The following is a 22,096-nucleotide window of genomic DNA, read 5'->3' as shown; positions in this document are numbered from 1 at the left end:
AAATTCATAGAAGCAACACCTATTTTTCCTTCTTCTTTCATCAAAAAAAAAAAATTGAGTTGATACCTTCAAAAATAGTTGAGATAATAATATATTTAGAATCGTCCATTCTTCAAAATAAGGTTAGTTTTGAAACAGCTATTTCTAATATTAAAATCTAACTAAATTGTATAAAAATAGGCTAGCGCACTTTATTTTTTCCTCCTCTTTTATTTAAAAAAAAATTTGAGTCGATATCTTCAATAATAACTGAGATAACAGGGGCAGCATGCCGGCTAGAATTTTGCCTAGCAAATGATGAACGTTAGCCAAAAAGGTACTTCAAATAACATAAATCGATTAAATAGATTTTCAACAGAAACTGGAATCCAAAACTTATAACACACTTTATAGGTTAATATTTTACTTAAGCCATATCAGCGACTTTTGGAGTATGTTTATTCGAGTACTTACTTCATAATCCATAGCAAATATTATTCAATTTTTAACCTTCCGATTTGGTACAGTAATAATAATTACAAATAAAAAGCAAAATTGATTTTCTTAATAATTATTTATTATTACACTGACACAGTAATAGCATAGACATTTAGACAAACCACAGACACTGTGCCACTGCCACAGCACAGTGTACATACAGTACGGAAACTTGGCTAGTACCCTGACGCTAATATCCGCCATCTTGTTAGGAAGCGCCGCATTGTAATAGTATTGGTGGTAGGTTCGGATCACTTTAATGATCCGGATTAATTGATCTCATTCACTGCCACGAGCCTATCAGAAGACCAGGATTGGAACTTCCCAAGGTCACGTGACGTGTTTAGTATTGGCGTCATGTAAAAGCATTGGTTAGATAGGCAATTAATTACAAGTTTCCATTCTGTACCTATTCTGTGGCCACAGCATCAACAGGACATAATAGTGAGGTCCACGTATTATTTGATTAACTTTGATGTTGCTATCCTTGTCCATCATTCAACAAAGCAGGTAGCACTATCCTTTTCTAGCTCCGCAAAGATGCCAAATCTGTTTTTGTAAATGTAGAAATATGATTTATTAAGTCAGATGATAGGCAACGCTGTTCTTCTATCTCTATTCACTGTCATTATAACGTGGACCTCACTATAGCAGCTTCTCTTTGTCTCAGAAACAGAGTGGGACCGCGGAATTGGAAATATCTGGAATTCAAAATATCAATGTTAATAATGTCCTATGCTTGAAAACTGTTGCTGGGTGGAACTCCGAATATTTGTCAGACAGCGGAATTGGAAATATCCGGAACTCGAAATATGTTGCTAGGCGGAATTGGGAGTAGCTGGAACTCAAATTATTTGTTTGTCAGATGGCGGAATTGGAAATATCTGGAACTCAGAATATCAGTGCCAAAGTGGGAGTTCTGGTAATGTGTTTGTTATTGAGAAATGGTTCAAGTCTGACTTATTTTCTGGAATGATATGGACTAATTAGCCCACTTAGGGTAATTCATAGCTCATTATATATTAATTTTCAATGGAAATATTGAACTTGAACTTTAAACAGTAGAAACAACATGGCTGATCTTTTTGGACTTGTTTTTCATTATCAAAATTTGGGAATAGAATACTTTTGGACCTGGTCTGTCGTTCTTTTTCAATTATATTCATACATATTATGCAAGCTTTCAAAACTCTGTTATCTATTTCAACAAACAAGACTGACGACTGTTGATGAATTTATTTTAGGTTAACTATAGAACCCTTCATTTGTTTTGCAATAAATTTGTTTCATCCCACATTCTCGCTAATAACGATCGATATTGTGAATTCGATATATTTCCAATTCCACCAGCTGACAAGATATTTTGAGTTCCACCGGTCTGCACCACGATATTCGGAGTTCCGCCTGTCAACATATTCGGAGTTCCATATATTTCCAATTCCGGCCAGCTGCAAGATATCTTGAGTTCCAGATATTCCTAATTCATGCGACCCGCTGAGGCATGTGGGCGAACCGGAACCCTGTCGGTATTTTGGTGTGCTCAAAGGCGCCTCGGGCGAGCATTGAATGTACGTGTGGACGGATTTTGCCATACGGGTGAGGCAAAACGTAAACATTGAAAGCGTCATAACCTAATTCCAATGAATTAGGTTAATGAATGACAAATCAAATTGTGATCCAATAACTAATTGTAAATTGTAGGATTTTTGTAATTTTGTAGGATATGTGGATTGTCAAATATTTAAATAGAAACATGCATGGAGTATATAATTTGTATCATGATTTACAAATTTAGAACTGCATAATTCAAGTGAAAAAAGATTCCCTACAGGGTTCCTACAAAAAAGTACAGCTCACATATTATTTTACCATTGCTATCAAATCATCTTGTGTTTGTTTTATGTTATCAATCAGAGTTGTTAATTAAAATTGTAATCTTCAATATGATATTATACGTTTTAGATAGCTAGGCTATCTATAGAGAGATTTATTCAAACTTTGAACTTGTATTCCTTAATCTTGAAGCTAATCTTCTGGAGAATCTTGTTTTGTAATGTGTATGAGCAGAGTTAGTTTAAAATGGGCAGCAATTCAGTATTTGATTCAATTTATGGCTAATTTCGTTGAGGAAGACTGTCAATTTTGTGGGAGAGTGTTAAGTGCTTTGATTAGGTCATCAAAACTTCTGGAATTATTGTAGAAATTTCCTTTTTTTGAGATTCAGAATAGATATTGGAAACCAACAAATGAATCGCCTAATGCCAAGAATCTCAAAGTTAGAGCCAATCGTTCTTGTAAAGTTATTGCTTCCCTTATGATGGTATCATTTGTTTGGATAACTAGTTGAATTAACAAGGATATTAACAAGATAATGTTTTGACATCCTAATAAAGTTTGAATTGTCAAACTCATATCTTATGTCATGTAGCAATTTATTCCTTAATTCAACCTACAATTGTTCAACCCACCAACATAGTTTGTTAAGTTTTATTTTCGATTTTATTATAAAAGTCATTAAAATTAAATGATACAGCTGCATTTTGTGATAATTATCTTCAATAATGGAATGACGCCATTGTTGTGGAAAATTTACATCTACCATGCCTTCGTGTCGTCTGCAAATCAGATAGTTTTTTGAATGCCGAGGCATATGTGGAACGCGTCCACAAGGACGTACAGTGAATGCCGTACATACTATTGTTCGCGCGAATCTGTATGGACGTGTGTACAAGGCTTAAAGCTCTTTGGGTTAGAAGGTCTAAGCTCAAATGAGGAAGCATATAGAGTAGTCATTAAACCAAGTAAATTCAATACCTCAACCAGACATTTGATCAATATATGAAATTTATGTTTGTATGCTAAAATTATTACAAACTTCATACTGCTATACTAAAAAATGTATATATTTTTTTAATCCATGTTATTCAAAATATAAGCCAACGAATATTCCTCATTAACTAATCAAATTTGAAATGGGAACTTCATCATAGTTGTAGTTGTGGCGGCCATTGTTGTTACAACTTTTGCCTACAGATAGCACATAGCACTGTTGGCGGAGAACTGTGATTACAAGCCAGCCCAGCTGTTTACTTTTTAGATTATGTTGTAACACATTGTTTGATCACATACGTTTTGAAAAATTATTTTATTTGCAGTTTTTATAAAAATGTAGATGGAGGAAAAATGTTGTGTATATATCACGAGTGGAAAATGTTTTTTCTCCCTCAGTAAAATTGTTGCCCTCGGCTTTGCCTCCGGCTTCAAACTTTTCCATCGGGAAGAATAAAAGTACTTTTCACTATAGATATACAAATAACAATTATAGGAATAGTTCTAAACAAAACAAGGTAGAAAAGCTCTTTCCCACTTTATAAAACAATGTCTTACTGGTTCAATATAGTTTTGTATTCAAGGTTCTGCGATTATTCTATGAAAAAGTGGAAATGAGGGTACAGAAATCTCGATTTATAATAATGGATGGAGAGTTTCAATTATTCCAAACCTAAAAAATTAAGTAAAATAATTTTCAAAAATTATTTCAGGTACTTGGGTACACAATATTTTAATAGTTTCCCAATAGATATCAGGAAACTTAATAATAACAAATTCTTGAAGCAAATAAAAGTATTGCTATGGGCCAAAGTGATGTTGATGTTCTATGAACTAACACGGTTTGAAATGTTATGTACTTGGCGTCGAGAAATGCTGATTAGAACTTAATAAATCTGATTGCATTTAAGGCCATGTATCGTTTTTGTATATTGCCTTATTTTTCATTAATTTGTATATTTGTATATCATTATGGAGTATGGAGGAGGTCCACTCATGTATGTTGTCTTGTTATATTTGATGTTTTATTCTTGCTGATTATATTGGCTTATTTCTTAAGAATACCTTTCTCTATACCCTTTTCTGAGCATTAATTGTCTGGAAGATATGCTTACACGTGTGGTTACAAAATGTTTAACTAGTAGTTGTTTCTCCTGTATGCGTTCTGATATGTCCTTTCAAATGACTGGAATAAGCACTTTTGAAGTCACAAAACTCGCAGCTGAAAGGTTTTTCTCCAGTGTGTGTTCTAGTATGGCTTTTCAAAGAATCTAGCCTAGCACTTTTGAAGTCACAAAACTCGCAGCTGAAAGGTTTTTCTCCAGTATGTGTTCTCAAATGTTCTTTCAAGTGACCTGAATGAGCACTTTTGAAGTCACAAAACTCGCAGCTGAAAGGTTTTTCTCCAGTATGTGTTCTCATATGACTCTTCAAATTACCTAACTGAGAACTTTTGAAGTCACAAAACTCACAGCTGAAAGGTTTTTCTCCAGTGTGTGTTCTAGTATGTCTTTTCAAAGCATCTAACCTAGCACTTTTGAAGTCACAAACCTCGCAGCTGAAAGGTTTTTCTTCAGTATGTGTTCTCATATGAATCTTCAAATGACCTGAATAACCACTTTTGAAGTCACAAAACTCGCAGCTGAAAGGTTTTTCTCCAGTATGTGTTCTCATATGAATCTTCAAATGACCTGAATAACCACTTTTGAAGTCACATAACTCGCAGCTGAAAGGTTTTTCTTCAGTATGTGTTCTCATATGACTCTTCAAATGACTTGAATAACCACTTTTGAAGTCACAAAACTCGCAGCTGAAAGGTTTTTCTCCAGTATGTGTTCTCATATGACTCTTCAAATGAACTAACTGAGAACTTTTGAAGTCACATAACTCACAGCTGAAAGGTTTTTCTGCAGTGTGTTTCCGAATGTGTCTCTTCAAATTAGAAAAAGTTGGTGTTTCATAGCCACAGTGAGCACAGCTGTAGAGCTTGGTCTTTTTGCCAGTCACAGATGACTCAGTGCACTTTTCCACTGGAGAGATTGAATGCTCATTCAGTCCACCCACTTCTGTTGCATAGTCTCGGCCAGATGTGCTGCAGTTTGAAGGCCACATCTCTGGTTCACTCTTCACTGAACTTCCTTCAGCCTCTTGCTCATCTGCAATCATCAATAATTCATTATGTAAATTATGAAAACAGGATATTATATAGTGAAATTCACGTTATAAAGTGAGTGGAAATGATAGGACAACAGATCAAACAATTTTATGTTACCTCTGCCTTCTATAGTAGGTAACTCTGATCCAAGTCTTCCCAGACAATATTATATTAATTGTTGATTATTGCTTATAATAATCATCAATAATATACATTAGTTGTTAAATAAATACATTAGTTGAATATAAACGCCATCTGCGAAAATTTCCATTTGTAGACTGGCTGGCTGCTATGGCTTAGTATAAAATGAGTGCTGCTATCTACAGAGCTATCCTCTCCAGCCATCACCCACTCAACAGAATACCTAAAAACAGTCAGCAAGCGAGGGATGTGGCTAAGGGATGATAAGCTAATAATATGCTTCAGCAAAGTTCTTTAGTATAATAGAACAATGAATGTAGTTGCACAGAGACAGTGATACTGGAAAAAGTTAACAGAGGTAATTGATAAAATTAGAAATGTTCAAATCTATAACAAGTTGTAGGAGAACCTCTTTGGATTGATATATGCAATTTTATGGAATAGTATGAACACACTACATCTATCACCTAACACATTTGTTCTGTACATGTGCATGGTTGACATGTGGCAGACAGCCCATTCTGGAGTAGCATTTACACAGGAGTTCCACTCCCAAACATTGAAACATTTTATGTGAGAAAGCTGGCCACAATCTAATCACCCAAGGAACAGAGGTAGACCCTGGTCAATCAAGGATCTGGTAGTAATAGAATTCATCTCACCATATGGATCCTCTTTTATGAAGATCATGTTGTAGCCAGGGATTAGATAATGTTGTTGGCTGCAATCATCTTCCACTGCAGCTGGTTGCTGGCTGCTATCAACCTCATCCTCTTCCTTTTTAACAGTAACTGTCGCCATCTGCAACAAATACACACATCACAGTTTATGGTAGGAATATTATCATTATAGAGACTACTTTTATTCACAGAGGTCTATGAAGGGCTTAGAAGCACAAGTTGGATGTAACTTGAGGTACAAGAGAGCAAGTGCATTTCTTAAACATATCACAAATGCCCCATAGACAGAATGAAATGGAGTATCCCAGATTGCCTTATTTTTCATTAATTTGTATATTTGTATATCATTATGGAGTATGGAGGAGGTCCACTCATGTATGTTGTCTTGTTATATTTGATGTTTTATTCTTGCTGATTATATTGGCTTATTTCTTAAGAATACCTTTCTCTATACCCTTTTCTGAGCATTAATTGTCTGGAAGATATGCTTACACGTGTGGTTACAAAATGTTTAACTAGTAGTTGTTTCTCCTGTATGCGTTCTGATATGTCCTTTCAAATGACTGGAATAAGCACTTTTGAAGTCACAAAACTCGCAGCTGAAAGGTTTTTCTCCAGTGTGTGTTCTAGTATGGCTTTTCAAAGAATCTAGCCTAGCACTTTTGAAGTCACAAAACTCGCAGCTGAAAGGTTTTTCTCCAGTATGTGTTCTCAAATGTTCTTTCAAGTGACCTGAATGAGCACTTTTGAAGTCACAAAACTCGCAGCTGAAAGGTTTTTCTCCAGTATGTGTTCTCATATGACTCTTCAAATTACCTAACTGAGAACTTTTGAAGTCACAAAACTCACAGCTGAAAGGTTTTTCTCCAGTGTGTGTTCTAGTATGTCTTTTCAAAGCATCTAACCTAGCACTTTTGAAGTCACAAACCTCGCAGCTGAAAGGTTTTTCTTCAGTATGTGTTCTCATATGAATCTTCAAATGACCTGAATAACCACTTTTGAAGTCACAAAACTCGCAGCTGAAAGGTTTTTCTCCAGTATGTGTTCTCATATGACTCTTCAAATGACCTGAATAACCACTTTTGAAGTCACATAACTCGCAGCTGAAAGGTTTTTCTCCAGTATGTGTTCTCATATGACTCTTCAAATGACTTGAATAACCACTTTTGAAGTCACAAAACTCGCAGCTGAAATGTTTTTCTCCAGTATGTGTTCTCATATGACTCTTCAAATTACCTAACTGAGAACTTTTGAAGTCACATAACTCACAGCTGAAAGGTTTTTCTGCAGTGTGTTTCCGAATGTGTCTCTTCAAATTAGAAAAAGTTGGTGTTTCATAGCCACAGTGAGCACAGCTGTAGAGCTTGGTCTTTTTGCCAGTCACAGATGACTCAGTGCACTTTTCCACTGGAGAGATTGAATGCTCATTCAGTCCACCCACTTCTGTTGCATAGTCTCGGCCAGATGTGCTGCAGTTTGAAGGCCACATCTCTGGTTCACTCTTCACTGAACTTCCTTCAGCCTCTTGCTCATCTGCAATCATCAATAATTCATTATGTAAATTATGAAAACAGGATATTATATAGTGAAATTCACGTTATAAAGTGAGTGGAAATGATAGGACAACAGATCAAACAATTTTATGTTACCTCTGACTTCTATAGTAGGTAACTCTGATCCAATTCCTCCCAGACAATATTATATTAATTGTTGATTATTGCTTATAATAATCATCAATAATATACATTAGTTGTTAAATAAATACATTAGTTGAATATAAACGCCATCTGCGAAAATTTCCATTTGTAGACTGGCTGGCTGCTATGGCTTAGTATAAAATGAGTGCTGCTATCTACAGAGCTATCCTCTCCAGCCATCACCCACTCAACAGAATACCTAAAAACAGTCAGCAAGCGAGGGATGTGGCTAAGGGATGATAAGCTAATAATATGCTTCAGCAAAGTTCTTTAGTATAATAGAACAATGAATGTAGTTGCACAGAGACAGTGATACTGGAAAAAGTTAACAGAGGTAATTGATAAAATTAGAAATGTTCAAATCTATAACAAGTTGTAGGAGAACCTCTTTGGATTGATATATGCAATTTTATGGAATAGTATGAACACACTACATCTATCACCTAACACATTTGTTCTGTACATGTGCATGGTTGACATGTGGCAGACAGCCCATTCTGGAGTAGCATTTACACAGGAGTTCCACTCCCAAACATTGAAACATTTTATGTGAGAAAGCTGGCCACAATCTAATCACCCAAGGAACAGAGGTAGACCCTGGTCAATCAAGGATCTGGTAGTAATAGAATTCATCTCACCATATGGATCCTCTTTTATGAAGATCATGTTGTAGCCAGGGATTAGATAATGTTGTTGGCTGCAATCATCTTCCACTGCAGCTGGTTGCTGGCTGCTATCAACCTCATCCTCTTCCTTTTTAACAGTAACTGTCGCCATCTGCAACAAATACACACATCACAGTTTATGGTAGGAATATTATCATTATAGAGACTACTTTTATTCACAGAGGTCTATGAAGGGCTTAGAAGCACAAGTTGGATGTAACTTGAGGTACAAGAGAGCAAGTGCATTTCTTAAACATATCACAAATGCCCCATAGACAGAATGAAATGGAGTATCCCAGATTGGCTGGATTTCAATTTGTCTAAGATGAACATAACATGAATGGTTCTCTAAAATAATCATGTTTATATTTTACAGCTGGCTATACCACTGAATAGGTACAGAATGGAAACTGTCTATCCAACCAATGCTTTCTACATGGCTCAAATACTAGACACATCATACTAGACCTTAGGAAATTTCAATCCTGGTCTTCTGGTGAACGAGATCAATTGATCTGGATCATTAAAGTGATCCAAACCTCCCATCAATACTATTACAATGCAGAGCTTCCTAACAAGATGGTGGATTTTTGTGCCAGGGTACAAGCCAAGTTTCCATACTGTATGTATACTGTGGCTATATGTCAGCTAATGAATTTCAGGGATGATTTGATTTTCCACAGAATCACTTGCTCATTTTTTACTATCCACAGACGACTAAAGTCTCAGCTGTTTCAGCCAACGATGAATCATCCTTTTAATATTGTTCAGCAAGTTTTCCCAGGGATGAGACCTAGTGCAATGGAATTTTTATATCATAAACCTACTATGTTCCAAATTTCGTGAAAATCGTTAGAGCCGTTTTTGAGATCTGTTGAACATAAATAACCCGATATAAAAACATAAATATAGAGAAATATAAACAGATATACAGAAATTGCTCGCTCAATATAATAGGATATCATAGACCCAAATTCACCAAAAATGAAAACTAGGATTGAGTGGCAGTATTTTTCAAGTCAGATGATTTTGAATTAGTTTTGTAGCTACAGTGAGCACAGCTGTAGAGCTTGGTCTTTTTGCCAGCCACAGATGACTCAGTGCACTTTTCCACTGGAGAGATTGAATGCTCATTCAGTCCACCCACTTCTGTTGCATAGTCTCGGCCAGATGTGCTGCAGTTTGAAGGCCACATCTCTGGTTCACTCTTCACTGCACTTCCTCCAGCCTCTTGCTCTTCTGCAATCATCAATAATGCAACATTTAAAATATGAAAACATGATATTATATAGTGTCATTCACATTATAAAGTGAGTGGAAATGATAGGACAACAGATCAAACAATTTTGTGTTACCTCTGCCTTCTATAGTAGGTAACTCTGATCCAATTCCTCCCAGCCAATATTATATAAATTGTTGATTATTGCTTATAATCATCATCAATAATATACATTAGTTGTCAAGAAAATAAACGCCATCTGCAAAAATTTTCATCTGGACATTTACACAGGAGTTCCACTCCCAAACATCCAAACACTTTATGTGAGAAAGCTGGCCACAATCTAATCACCCAAGCAAGGTGTGTAGACCCTAGTCAATCAAGAATCGGGTAGTGATAGAATGCATCTCACCATATGGATCCTCTTTGATGAAGATCATGTTGTAGCCAGGAATTAGATAATTTTGTTGGCTGCAATCATCTTCCACAGCAGCTGGTTGTTGGCTGCTATCATCCTCATCCTCCTCCTCTTCCTTTTTAACAGTAACTGTCGCCATCTGCAACAAATACACACATCACAGTCTATGGTAGGAATATTATCATTATAGAGACTACTTTTATTCACAGAGGTCTATGAAGGGCTTAGAAGTACAAGTTGGATGTAATTTGAGGTACAGAGAGCAAGTGCATGTCTTAAAAATATCACAAATGCCCCATCGACAGAATAAAATGGAGTATCCCAGTTTGGCTGGTTTTCAATTTGTCTAAGATGAACATAACATGAAAGGTTATGTTTAATTATGTTTTAGAGATGAAAAGGAAGGATGGGTTCTTGCTTTTGATTAACCTTATTAGGTTGAATATCACAGCACCAAGCTTTGCTCATTATTTTTATTTATTGATAAAGAGAACACAATTCTCTGAAATGATCGTGTTCATATTTTACAACTGGCTATACCACAGAATAGGTACAGAATGGAATCTGTCTATCCAACCAATGCTTTTTACATGGCACAAATACTAGACACATCACATATGACCTTAGGAAGTTCCAATCCTGGTCTTCTGGTAAACGAGATCAATTGATCCAGATCATTAAAGTGATCCAAACCTCCCATCAATACAATTACAATTCGGAGCTTCCTAACAAGATGGCGGATTTTTGCGCCAGGGTACTTGTTTCTTCAAAATAATTTTCGTTTCTAGGAGGTCTGCCCCTTCTAATATTGAGAAACAAATTTGGCTGATGCAAAGGCAGGTCCAATACAGCGGGAATAACATTTAAAATATTATGAACATTATCTTCCAAAGCATTTAAAACAACTCCAATCACTTGATGGTTTTCCATTTTAATTGATTATACAATGAAATAATTAGGTTTAATTTTGTTTTCAAATATCAGCAGCAGAGAAAACATCTGTCAGACATGAGCAACCAAGGTCTATAGAAACCATCTATAGAATCTATAGAAATAGGTCTATAGAAACCATCTATAGAATCTATAGAAATAGTATCTATAGACCTTGTGAGCAACCGTTGATTGCCACTGATCTGTGGTCAGGATACATGGTATCACAAATTGAATACATTTGTTTTATTATTATGAAGATTGTAATTAATTTATCAATACACATAAAAGTAGGCTACAATGCTACAACCATCCTTATTAAATCAAGAATTTTTATGGAAAATTTGATGTTAAGCAGTTGAATAACATCTGAATTTCTGTTTTATGAATCATTCAAAAACTTGGTAACAGGATTAAAAAATAACCCTGTAGTTGAATGCAGACTATTGGATTTTCGTTATAGAGCTTTTGGGTAAATATCTCTTTTTATTCCTACACTTTATTCTCATTTAACATAATAAAATATAGCTATTGAGCTACTATTATTCCAATGTTCCTACAATGGGTGCATTCAAAGCCACTCATCAATTCCATCATGTTTTTTTACTGATTGTAAAAAGACATGTTTTTAATAAACAAGTTTTTATATTGTAATATATTAAGCTGCGTACACATATTCGCGCTTCCAACCCGCACCGAGCACGCTCCTCCCTCGTACCGCCCTCGTACCACCACCGAACCACAGTCGCTCCTCCCACGCACCCATCATGAACGTTACGGAAGATGTTAGATCTTCTTGCGTTCCCTGGTCGAACCACTCTTGCTCGCCGGTCGATCATCAATCGCTCTGCTGGAGTGACATTCGGTTGCGGAGCAGAGCGAAAGTCTGTACGCACCTTTAGAATTGTTAATACTGTCCACCACTCGTAACTTGGCTTCTGAGGTCTGAGGCGTAGGGGGGAAATGAACGAGTGGCGCCATGTTGTTGACGACTCGGTAGTGTGACTACAAACCGTGCTCACTAATAAAGCTATTCACCATTCAGCTTTCAGTTTTGTTTCCATAGCTGACCGGAGTAAACGTCGAAATGTTGTGTTATTTTTTCATTAAGTAAGTAACCGTTTTAAAATAGTTATAGCGATTTATTAAATTAGTTTTAAAATAGTTATAGTAATTTTGTGGAATATCCTCCGTAGAACTAGCATTTTTAGCACAGACTGAGGAAACTTCTAATTGTCATGACATGGATGTACATTTTAATTTATTTTTACTAAAATATATGTTGGATGAACAATATTGAAAACCAAGAGAGAGTAACTTAACCATAAAATCCACCCTTTTTAGTACATCTTATAATAAGTCTAAGCGAAGTGATATTCTGAAAAAAACAATGATTTTTAGCTTCATCGAAAAAGTTGAATTCTGAGTTGAAAGTTGAACTTGAATCTTAAACTCTATTATTTTATGTAACGACTAGAAACGTTAGGATGTAATTTTACTTATAGATCGCTGGTTAAATTACAAATTTGGTGGGATGGAAATTGCTCAATTACATTTGGTGAAGGCAAATAGACCACAGCGTTTGTGTACTCGCTACCTGGCTCTCTAGTGCCATATGTCACGCCTAAAACTAGATCCTTCCAGAGGCCAAGTTACGACCGGTGGACAGTACTTTTGATAGCACGTAATTATTATAAAAACTTAATTCAATCCTTTTGTGCTCTCAATAGACTCTTGCAGAGCACAGGTGACACCTGCTCCTGAATAAATAAAATATGATATATATAGATATTCTGTGGGAAACAGGTTTTTACTATGACTTCTTGAGACATGAACGACTTGAGTTGAAATAATTGAAAGAAACCCTTTCAAGAATGTCTAACAGATTCAATACAGAACAGAAAACAAAATAACCAAAATAGTCAACAGTATTGTTGGAAGCCTACCGAGAAATATGTACAGTTGTGTACTTGACAACAAGAAATTACAAACAACTTAATCTCGAGTACAGTTTATAAGCAAAATGGAAATGACTTTCAAAAAAAACTTTCAAACAGACACACTCCTCTTACCTGGTATGGACATAACTTCTGTTGATTGCAGCCTTCAAACGAATCCTCCAACCTTACTAATACTACTTTGGCTATTCTACCACCTGAAACACAAACAAGCTCATGAGATTCACTCCAGTGTTGCAGAGTCAAGACAGAATAAAAGAAATTGAGTAAATTGAAAGACCTGCAAATTTAGCAAATTAGGAAATTTGAGGTCAGTCAAGAGAGAAGGCTGGGAAGAGAACTTAGACCTCACGCAGTATTCTCATCCACAAGTACCTGATTGAAACTATAGACCTTACGGAAATACAGCAATAGACTAGCTTCTCCACACATCTGTGTAATCACTTGTCAGCTGATTTATGATGAATAATTCTATAGTCTGATTTTTACTCTAATATTGGCATATGAAGGAGGCTCCTTTTTCCTTTTATATTATCCTTGAAATGCAAAATTTCCAAAAACCTTGTGTATACGTCGACGCGCAATTGAAAAAAGGAACATACCTGTCAAATTTCATGAAAATCTATTACTGCGTTTCGCCGTAAATGCGCAACATATAAACATTTAAACATTAAGAGAAATGCCAAACCGTCGACATGAATCTCAGACCTCACTTCGCTCGGGCAATAAATTAAAGAATAGAGTAAAACATAGTTCTAAACATAGAATTGAATTGAATTGATTTATTGTTTCACAAATAAAGACTCATAAAACATAAGTAAATGTACTAATTTAAAGAAAATTATATCTATGTTTAAACTATTTCACAAAATAATTGAAACTGTACTCACATGGACCTGTCGGTCTGTTCGTGAGTAAGAGTTCGCATACGTATATTGAAATTTAATTTACACAGATAATTTATCTATGATACAGAGAAGTAATATTACTATTATAGATAGCTACCAATATTTAATAGTATTGAACAATACAATATCAAAACTATTTAAATAAAAGATAAAAATACATATTTAATTTTTAATATTCAAGCTCAACTATCAACATTTGCACAGAAAGGGAAACACACACGCACACACACACACACACACACACATGAGTGAATAAATTCCAAGGCGTTACACATACATTGATTTGATCAATCTACCACACTGATAGTCATTCAAAGATGCCAACCATTCATGTAGCACTTTCTTGTATTTTAGTACAGTACAAGAACCTGGATGACTTATATGGGGGGGGGGAGCATTCCGCAGAATCATATTAATTACATAAGAGACATTTCTGTCGCAAACAGCTAGCGAATTTCTCTCTAAATTGGGATGCAGAAGATGTCCGCTTCTAGTCCTATGTTCTTGTTGTGCTGGAATGTTCATTTTATTCTTGAACGCATACATTAAGACAAATTTAACATAAAGCTTCTTAATAGTTAGAACATTAAAATAAACAAATAAACGTTCGGAAGAATATGTTCTTTCCAGGCCCAGTCCGGCTTTGATAATAGCTTTCTGAGACACTGAAAGATCTGCAATCTTAGTATCACACGCACCTCCCCAGACAATAATTCCATAGGTAAGGATTGACTGCACAAGTGTGTGATACACTGTCCTCAATTCCTTCGTGTTAAGAATGCCCTTCAGTTTTGAAAAAACAAAAATCAATTTCCGTAATTTTTTTTCAAGTAGAAAATGTGTGGATGCCAAGATAAATTATTATCAATGATTATACCCAGGTATTTGAACTCGTTGACCGATTCAATCACCTGGCAATCACAGTCATCATTACACACCTGACCACAACAATGTAGTTTTAGCAGTAAATTATCCGGAGGGGCGCGGTTTTTATGAAGGAATATTGGAAGAATTTTGGTCTTCTTTGCATTCATACTAAGAATGTTGTCGTCAAACCAATTTTTGAGTGTAATTAAGTCTCTGGATGCCTTCTCGTAGACTTCCATCCAGCTGTCTGCCTCAAAATAGACTGCAGTGTCATCAGCAAACAGTAGCATTCTACCCGATATATCAGATTTGATAATGTCATTGATGTATATAAGGAATAAGATTGGCCCAAGTGTGCTTCCTTGGACAACCCCAAAATTGATACTTCGCACCTCACTATTGACAGAATTTGTATTGTTGTTATTTATATTATTGCTATCAATTTCATTGTTACCACCATTGTTACTATAACTGAATGGACTATTTATGTTTACTATTTGTTTGCGACCCGACAAGTAGCTTCTGATCCAATCATGAGAAGCACCAATTATCCCAATATTTTTCAATTTATAAAGCAATATTGCGCGATCGATAGAATCGAAAGCCTTTGCCAGGTCAACAAACAGCAAAAGAATATATTTGTTATTATTAATGCCTTTTCTCAACTACAGTTAATAATATGACAAAGTGGAATAGTAATAAAATCGATGCCAATTTTCAACAAATAACACGATACACCATCGCAGCCAGGAGCAGAACCTCCGCGCATTTCCGCCACACACTGTCTAACCTCCTGCTCTGACACTTCTCTTAAGATGAATTGTTGGACAGGAGGACAGACAGGGTGGACTGGAGCTCTAAGTCTCTGGTTTCTTTGCTTAATCTCATCAGCTAGCCTGGCTCCAACATTAGAAAAGTAAACGTTAAATTCATTTGCTATATCTAACGCAGACTTGGGATTGTTGTCTCTATTGTTAAATTTTGTGTAATCATGAATAGGAAAAGAAGCAGTTTTGTTGCTAGACCCTGATATCTCGTTGATTGTTTTCCAAAAATGTTTGGGGTTATTTTTTGAATCTAATAGTTTCCTTTTGAAATATTCTTTTTTGTTTTTTTTTAACAATTTACTCAACAGGAGCAATTTACAAAAACAATTTACTCAAAAATCAGCTACGGTATAAATTGTTGGGGCTCCACTTACATTAGTCACTTGAAGCCCTTAATAACTATACAAAAATCCATAGTTCGTGCCATCAAGAAGGAGGGTAGATATGAACATTCTTTTCCTATCTTTCAGAGTCTCAGATATATCTATGTTTTATGTTATGTCTGGAAACTGTGGTCATGCGTTGTTCAGGGATGATCCTAGTTATCAAACTAGGAGAGTGACATATGATTTACTAAGACTTCCTAAATCGTATACCACTTGTTTCCAGAAATCGTTTGTATTTCTCGGCCCTAAGTTTTTTAACAATATTCCTCTTGAAATTAAGAGAACACAAAATCGACTTGTTTTTAAAACAAAAGTTCTTGGATGGCTTAGAGGTCTTATGCCTGACTATCTAGAGACCTTATTCAATGTGGTTTCTTAGTTAAAATACTCTGATAATGGTGGCTATGCATTGGCTAAATGAGCTGGAATTGGAAAGTGAGCATGGTTAGTGTGATTGTGTGAGTGATTGGTTGCTAATTTTTCTTTCTTTCTTCTTTTTATATTTTTCTACTTCTCTATAAATTCATAAATTATCAGATATTCATTCCTGCTCGCAGACGTAGAGTTTTGTACTCTCAGCAAGCAGTATTTTTCTATTCAAATTCACAAATTAGTCCTGGTTTAGCAATTCTTGTCTGATGTTATTGTTTAATAAATTAGACTTTTATGTACTTTATAAATTATTAACTTATTACTCCAATTTTGTTAAGCTTTATTATTTTTTCTCATAATTTGTAAATATTGTGAATTGGATTGAATAAGATTTGAATTTGAACATACTGCAATACTCATTATATTGATGAATGAGATTGGGGTTGAAGGGCTGACTTTTAATTAATCTATTTCTTTTTTCTATGGATCTGATAAGCCCATTTGTGATCCATGGCTTTAATTTTTTGAATTTATTACTATTATTACATCTATTTATAGTAGTAGAGCAGGTCTGATGGAGCAGAGCTATAAGCTCCATGAATTTCTCAGCACAAAAATTAGGATCCTGTGAAGAGATAACTTCATCCCATGACTGTACGGCCAGAAGTTTAAAGAATTTTTCATTATCAATTTTCTTGAAATTGGAGTTTTGAATATGAGAGCTATTGTTATTTTTATTATGCTTTATGGTGATGCCTATTGCGTAGTGATCCGTGATATCGGATTTCAATACTGCTGGAAAAAGAGAATTAGTATCTGGGTGTCTAACAAATAAATGATCTATACATGAAGAAGAAAAAGGAGTTTCCCTAGTCAGAGAATCAATGCAGCAAGCAAAGCCGGCTTCATAAAGCACGTCAAGATACCTGTTGGTTAGGCTGCTAGTTTGTTCATTGAGAATATCACAGTTGATGTCACCGACAATTATTATTATTATTATCATCAGTACGATTGTATCTTTCCTCCAATCCATCGATAAAACCGGCCATGTCAATATCATGACAGCGATAAACACAAAGTAAATTATAGCATTGGTTTTCTTTATCGCACTTCAAGTTGAGACAACGCAATCCCCCAACTTCCACCTCGTTACACGATGAAGACAACTCCGAATTTACGTATACTATTATACCATCGTTTTAGTTGTATTTAGTAGTAGTTTGATATGCCAAATATCCATCCAAACAATTTACATAATCATCCTCACACATCCATGTCTCGGTCAGCATGAGAACATCAAATTTGAAAGCTATACTATCAAGGAAAATCAAAAATTCCTCGTGGTTCTTAGGATCATTGAATTCTAAACTACATTCCATACAGAGTTTGCTCATTTTGAAGCTTTCAGTAGAATTGAACGGCACTAGCGATAAGATATTGTTTACCAAGCCAGAGCTATCACAACCTTCCTCTCTGATAGTCGGAAGCGAACTGACAATATAAATAACATAACAATACAGATATTGAGAACACTTATATTTGAAAATTTATTCTTCCCTGCTTCATTTAAAATAGTTGTGAAATGGTAGATTTAAGGAATCTGAAAGTGAATACAATGGATTGTCTAATAGGAGGCGCTCTATGTTCTGTTTATAAATTTTAGTTGGTAGGTTCCTGGCTAGTATTGGCAATCTATTCAATAATTTCAATGATATATGATTCGGGCTGGTTGCTATACTATTCAATCTAGTATATGGTACATACATTTTTGATTTGTTCCTAGTGTTATGACTATGAATGTCGGTTCTACAGCTAAACTCTTTTTTATTTGTAGGAGAAGTTTGAAAGCGACCATACTGTAAACTGTCATGATTTTCTGTTTTATAAATAGAGGCTTGCAATGTTCCAGATAAGCAACATCACATATAATTCTTAAAGCCTTTTTCTGGAGCAAGAATACTTTTTGAACCGGAAGGAAGAGGAAGAAGAAGAATATAATGGGAGGATGAAGAGGAACAGGAGGAGGACCGATATAAGGAGAAGAAGAAAAAGAAGAAATTTATAAACTTTGATTTCAGGGCATTTGATTTCTCTATCCCAATTGTGTAAAGGTGCATACAGATTTACGCGCCGCGAACATGAGCAATTCACTTTTAATCAGCTGATGCCAAGCTTTTTATATCTGTATCTTACCGTTTCTGTAAAAAACAGATATAATCAGCTGATTAAAAGTGAATTGCTCATGTTCGCGGCGCGTATATCTGTACGCACCTTAACATATTTATGAATGCAGGCATGATAATATTGTGATTGTAACACAATTGAAAAAGAAAACTCAAATATTTGGGAATTTCATTTTATGAAAAAAAATGTCATGGTTTGAACATATTCATTAATAACATAAGAATAATAGAATTTCCAACTGAAAGTGATGAAATCTCTCACTCTGTATAACTTGGTAAACAAGCATTTACGGACCTATGTTGATAAGTACTTTTTTCTTCTTTTATGTGAGGAATCATGCCCTGTCTTATGGGCACCTTTTTTTAGAACACCCTGTATACAGTTATGCAGACTGGACTCAAACTGTTTTGTGTCTATTTAAATTATTACAATATCTTAATTACACACTGGCCACACTTACTTGATGTAGTGGCAAGTTCATTATTCATTCAGTCATTTATACAATAAATACACTATTAAAATGATAGGGAGAGGAAAAATAAGTTAAACTTGTGCTATTCCTCTCCCAAATTTATATAGCACATAGTCCGAAATAAGTTAAGTCTTGTAGTTAATTTCTAAAAAGTGTTTGTGAAATGTCTTTGTTATTTATGATGAAAATAAAATTCATAATTAATTTATTATGCATCAATTGAGCACTATTTACAAGAAGCCACTATAAATATCAGATCAGATCTACTGGAATAACTTGAATCACAGCCATACTATGGTAGGCATTGGCAATACTATGGGAGTACTATGCCAATAATAATACAGTACTATGACAATACTTGGCTATACTATGGAAGGCAATGGAGAAGTGGCAACAGTACGTTCCTATCTTTTCCTATCATTTCTGACTTCCTAACTTGAATCTCACTATAGTGAGGTCCACGTTATAAAGACAGTGGAGAAAGATATGAGAAAAATGTTTCCAAACCTCTTTTCTGTCAATGCCTCCTATAGACGGTAGCAGATACAGGTTTATTGATGTAATATTGACTGTTCATCCTCGTTTAAAATAATCAATAATATTTTATTAACCAATTAATTATATTTTTTAACAATATCATAATGAATTTGTGTAATTAAGATGAAATATTTTGTTAATTAATTATTAATTCTATATTGCTAAAAGACGATCTGGCAGCAGAGCAAAGCGAGAAAGAGATAGTGCTATCCGATTTGTTGAATGAAAGATGGAGATAGCAATACCATTGCTAATCAAACACTGTCATTGTAACATGGAGAGTGTTTGCACCCCCTACAGTCAGCTGCTTCTATTTCACAAGAGTACCAAATGTTGATGAGACAGGCCTTGTGATTGGTGCAGATTTGAACACACAACTAATGCAAATACAAGTTGAATTATAAATTATTACATATTATAACTATACTTACCACACACTTCTTTTTCAATGGCTTTAGTCAACCTGGAATCTGATTTTCCACTAAATGAATTGTGCTCTGAGACTGGTGATAGTATATCCGTCTCCTGGTCACATGTGGACATCTGCAGTGAATCAAAATGGTTTCAATTACCACAAACATTTCTATTATTGAAACCTCACACAATGAATTCTGAATAGGAATTCATCAATCTGAATCGTGAGATTAATCTTTTGATCATGAAATAATCGATTATTTTAAGGGCCTCTGACATGACCTAGCAACTATTTTCAGGCAGCTGGGATCAAAGAATAAATGTGTCTATCTAAAACATGGGAGTGGCTAAGAAAAATATCTTGTCCAGGCCAGGATCGAACCAAGGTCTCTGAATTATGAAGCCCATCTAGACCATTTGACTATGGCCACTCCTTCAGATCAGATTTATGTACTTTTATATTGATCCTGGAGAATGTTAACATTTGCTTGTTGCAACCATAGAGAAAAGATAGCTCGAGAAAATATACCACGGTATTGGGCAGTTTATATGTTCCAAATTTCTCTATTTGTCAAGCTAATAGTCCACATAGATATTGAGGCTATCTTAGGTACCCTATGTGATAATGGTAGTCTGTCATACTGTGCCGTTCATACACTCTCTCACTACCTCCCCGCCACACACAACAATAATAGAAAAAAGTTTGAACAAACAAAAATTAACTGTTCATTCCCCTTTAAAATAATGAATTTTATTTTCAATAATTTCATAATGAATTTACATGATTAAGATGAAATATTTTGTTAATTTATTGATTATTCTACATTATTGAAAAACAATCTGGCAACAGAGCAAAGCAAGAAAGAGATAGTGCTATCCACTTTATTGAATGATAGACAAGGATAGCAATTGAAATAAATTAATACACCAAATTAACAAGGCTTTATCAATCATTAATGACAATTAAAATAAAACATGCAATTGATTTGCTTAGTAACTAGAGCATATGGTTATAGATCATATGATCAATATCATTACAGCAATACCATTGCTTAGGGTACTTGCGCACACACACCGATCACAGCCGGTAAAATGCCGACGAGCAGCCGGCCACTGCCATTGTGTTCCACCGGTGCCAGCGATGTGCCGGCGACACAGAGGCGTACCGGTACGTGACTAAAAATACAAGCTTGCACACACACTGATTTTTCTCCAACCGTCCTTGCCAGTTCTCGCTACACCATCCTCCATTCCAGTCGACTGCACTGCTCTTTTGATAGTGCGAGGTAATTAGGTTTGTAAAATATCAAATAAAGGTCCCGTAATCTGCACTTAGTGTGAATATACCATTACTAGAATATTGCCTTAGGCATGTAATATATAGTGAGCCGAAACCCAACATCATCAAATCTTGTTATTAAAAAGTTGTAGTACATTTGATAATTTTTATTTTTTTATTTGCTAAATAAGGTTATATAATGTGCTAACACTTCAAGTATAATAAGACATTGTTTATAACTTATACTTTTCCAGTGACAGGTTTTCCATTGAGTTACATTGATGCTTTCAAGGTGTATCATCCTCTCAGTAATTTTCAATAATGTTTAAGTTCATTATCATTCAAGAATTCAGTATTCAAGAAGTACACTATCCCTCTCAAACTACAAAAATATATTTCCGAAATGAAGAACAGACTCTTCTCCACACACAGACTTGAGCCTTCATGGATGAGATGCATGTTTTTTCTGTAAAAAATCATCCGTCCAAAAATCGGGGTGTGTGCAAGTAGCCTAATCAAACACTGCCATTATAACATGGACCTCACTATAGTATCTGTCATCACTATTTTTTTAGGATTGCATGAGTTATAAAGTTTTGATGAATTAATAGCATTAAAAGCGTATAAATTGAAATTTATATCATTGAAAGTCACTGTTACATAAGTTTTCATACAGCTATT

At 35.1% G+C, this 22,096-nt stretch overlaps 1 protein-coding gene across 3 annotated transcripts; it reads right to left on the bottom strand.

The window, feature by feature from the left end:
- Positions 1 to 4,314: 4,314 nt before the first annotated feature.
- Positions 4,315 to 22,072, bottom strand: LOC111053228 (gastrula zinc finger protein XlCGF57.1-like). 3 transcript variants are annotated; one of them, XM_039444616.1, is made up of 9 exons: positions 21,212 to 22,072; positions 20,154 to 20,265; positions 13,284 to 13,366; positions 10,276 to 10,420; positions 9,792 to 9,883; positions 8,618 to 8,756; positions 7,724 to 7,815; positions 6,265 to 6,403; positions 4,315 to 5,462 (listed from the first exon to the last, which is right to left on the bottom strand). In XM_039444616.1, exons 2-9 carry the CDS (start codon positions 20,263 to 20,265, stop codon positions 4,441 to 4,443), a joined length of 1,824 nt encoding a protein of 607 aa, XP_039300550.1. In that variant the 5' UTR covers positions 21,212 to 22,072; the 3' UTR covers positions 4,315 to 4,440. The 3 variants fall into 3 exon arrangements, with proteins under 3 accessions (XP_039300550.1, XP_039300549.1, XP_039300551.1); XM_039444615.1 differs by lacking the exon at positions 21,212 to 22,072 and adding an exon at positions 21,183 to 21,199; XM_039444617.1 differs by lacking the exons at positions 4,315 to 5,462; positions 6,265 to 6,403; positions 21,212 to 22,072 and adding exons at positions 6,668 to 7,191; positions 21,183 to 21,199 and having other exon boundaries at positions 7,276 to 7,815.
- Positions 22,073 to 22,096: the final 24 nt, after the last annotated feature.

The sequence above is a fragment of the Nilaparvata lugens genome, unplaced genomic scaffold (genome assembly GCF_014356525.2).
Source record: "Nilaparvata lugens isolate BPH unplaced genomic scaffold, ASM1435652v1 scaffold5097, whole genome shotgun sequence".
NCBI classification, from domain to species: Eukaryota; Metazoa; Arthropoda; class Insecta; order Hemiptera; family Delphacidae; genus Nilaparvata; species Nilaparvata lugens.
Note: the sequence above shows the minus strand (reverse complement) of the source record. Positions and strands in the feature narration are given on the sequence as shown.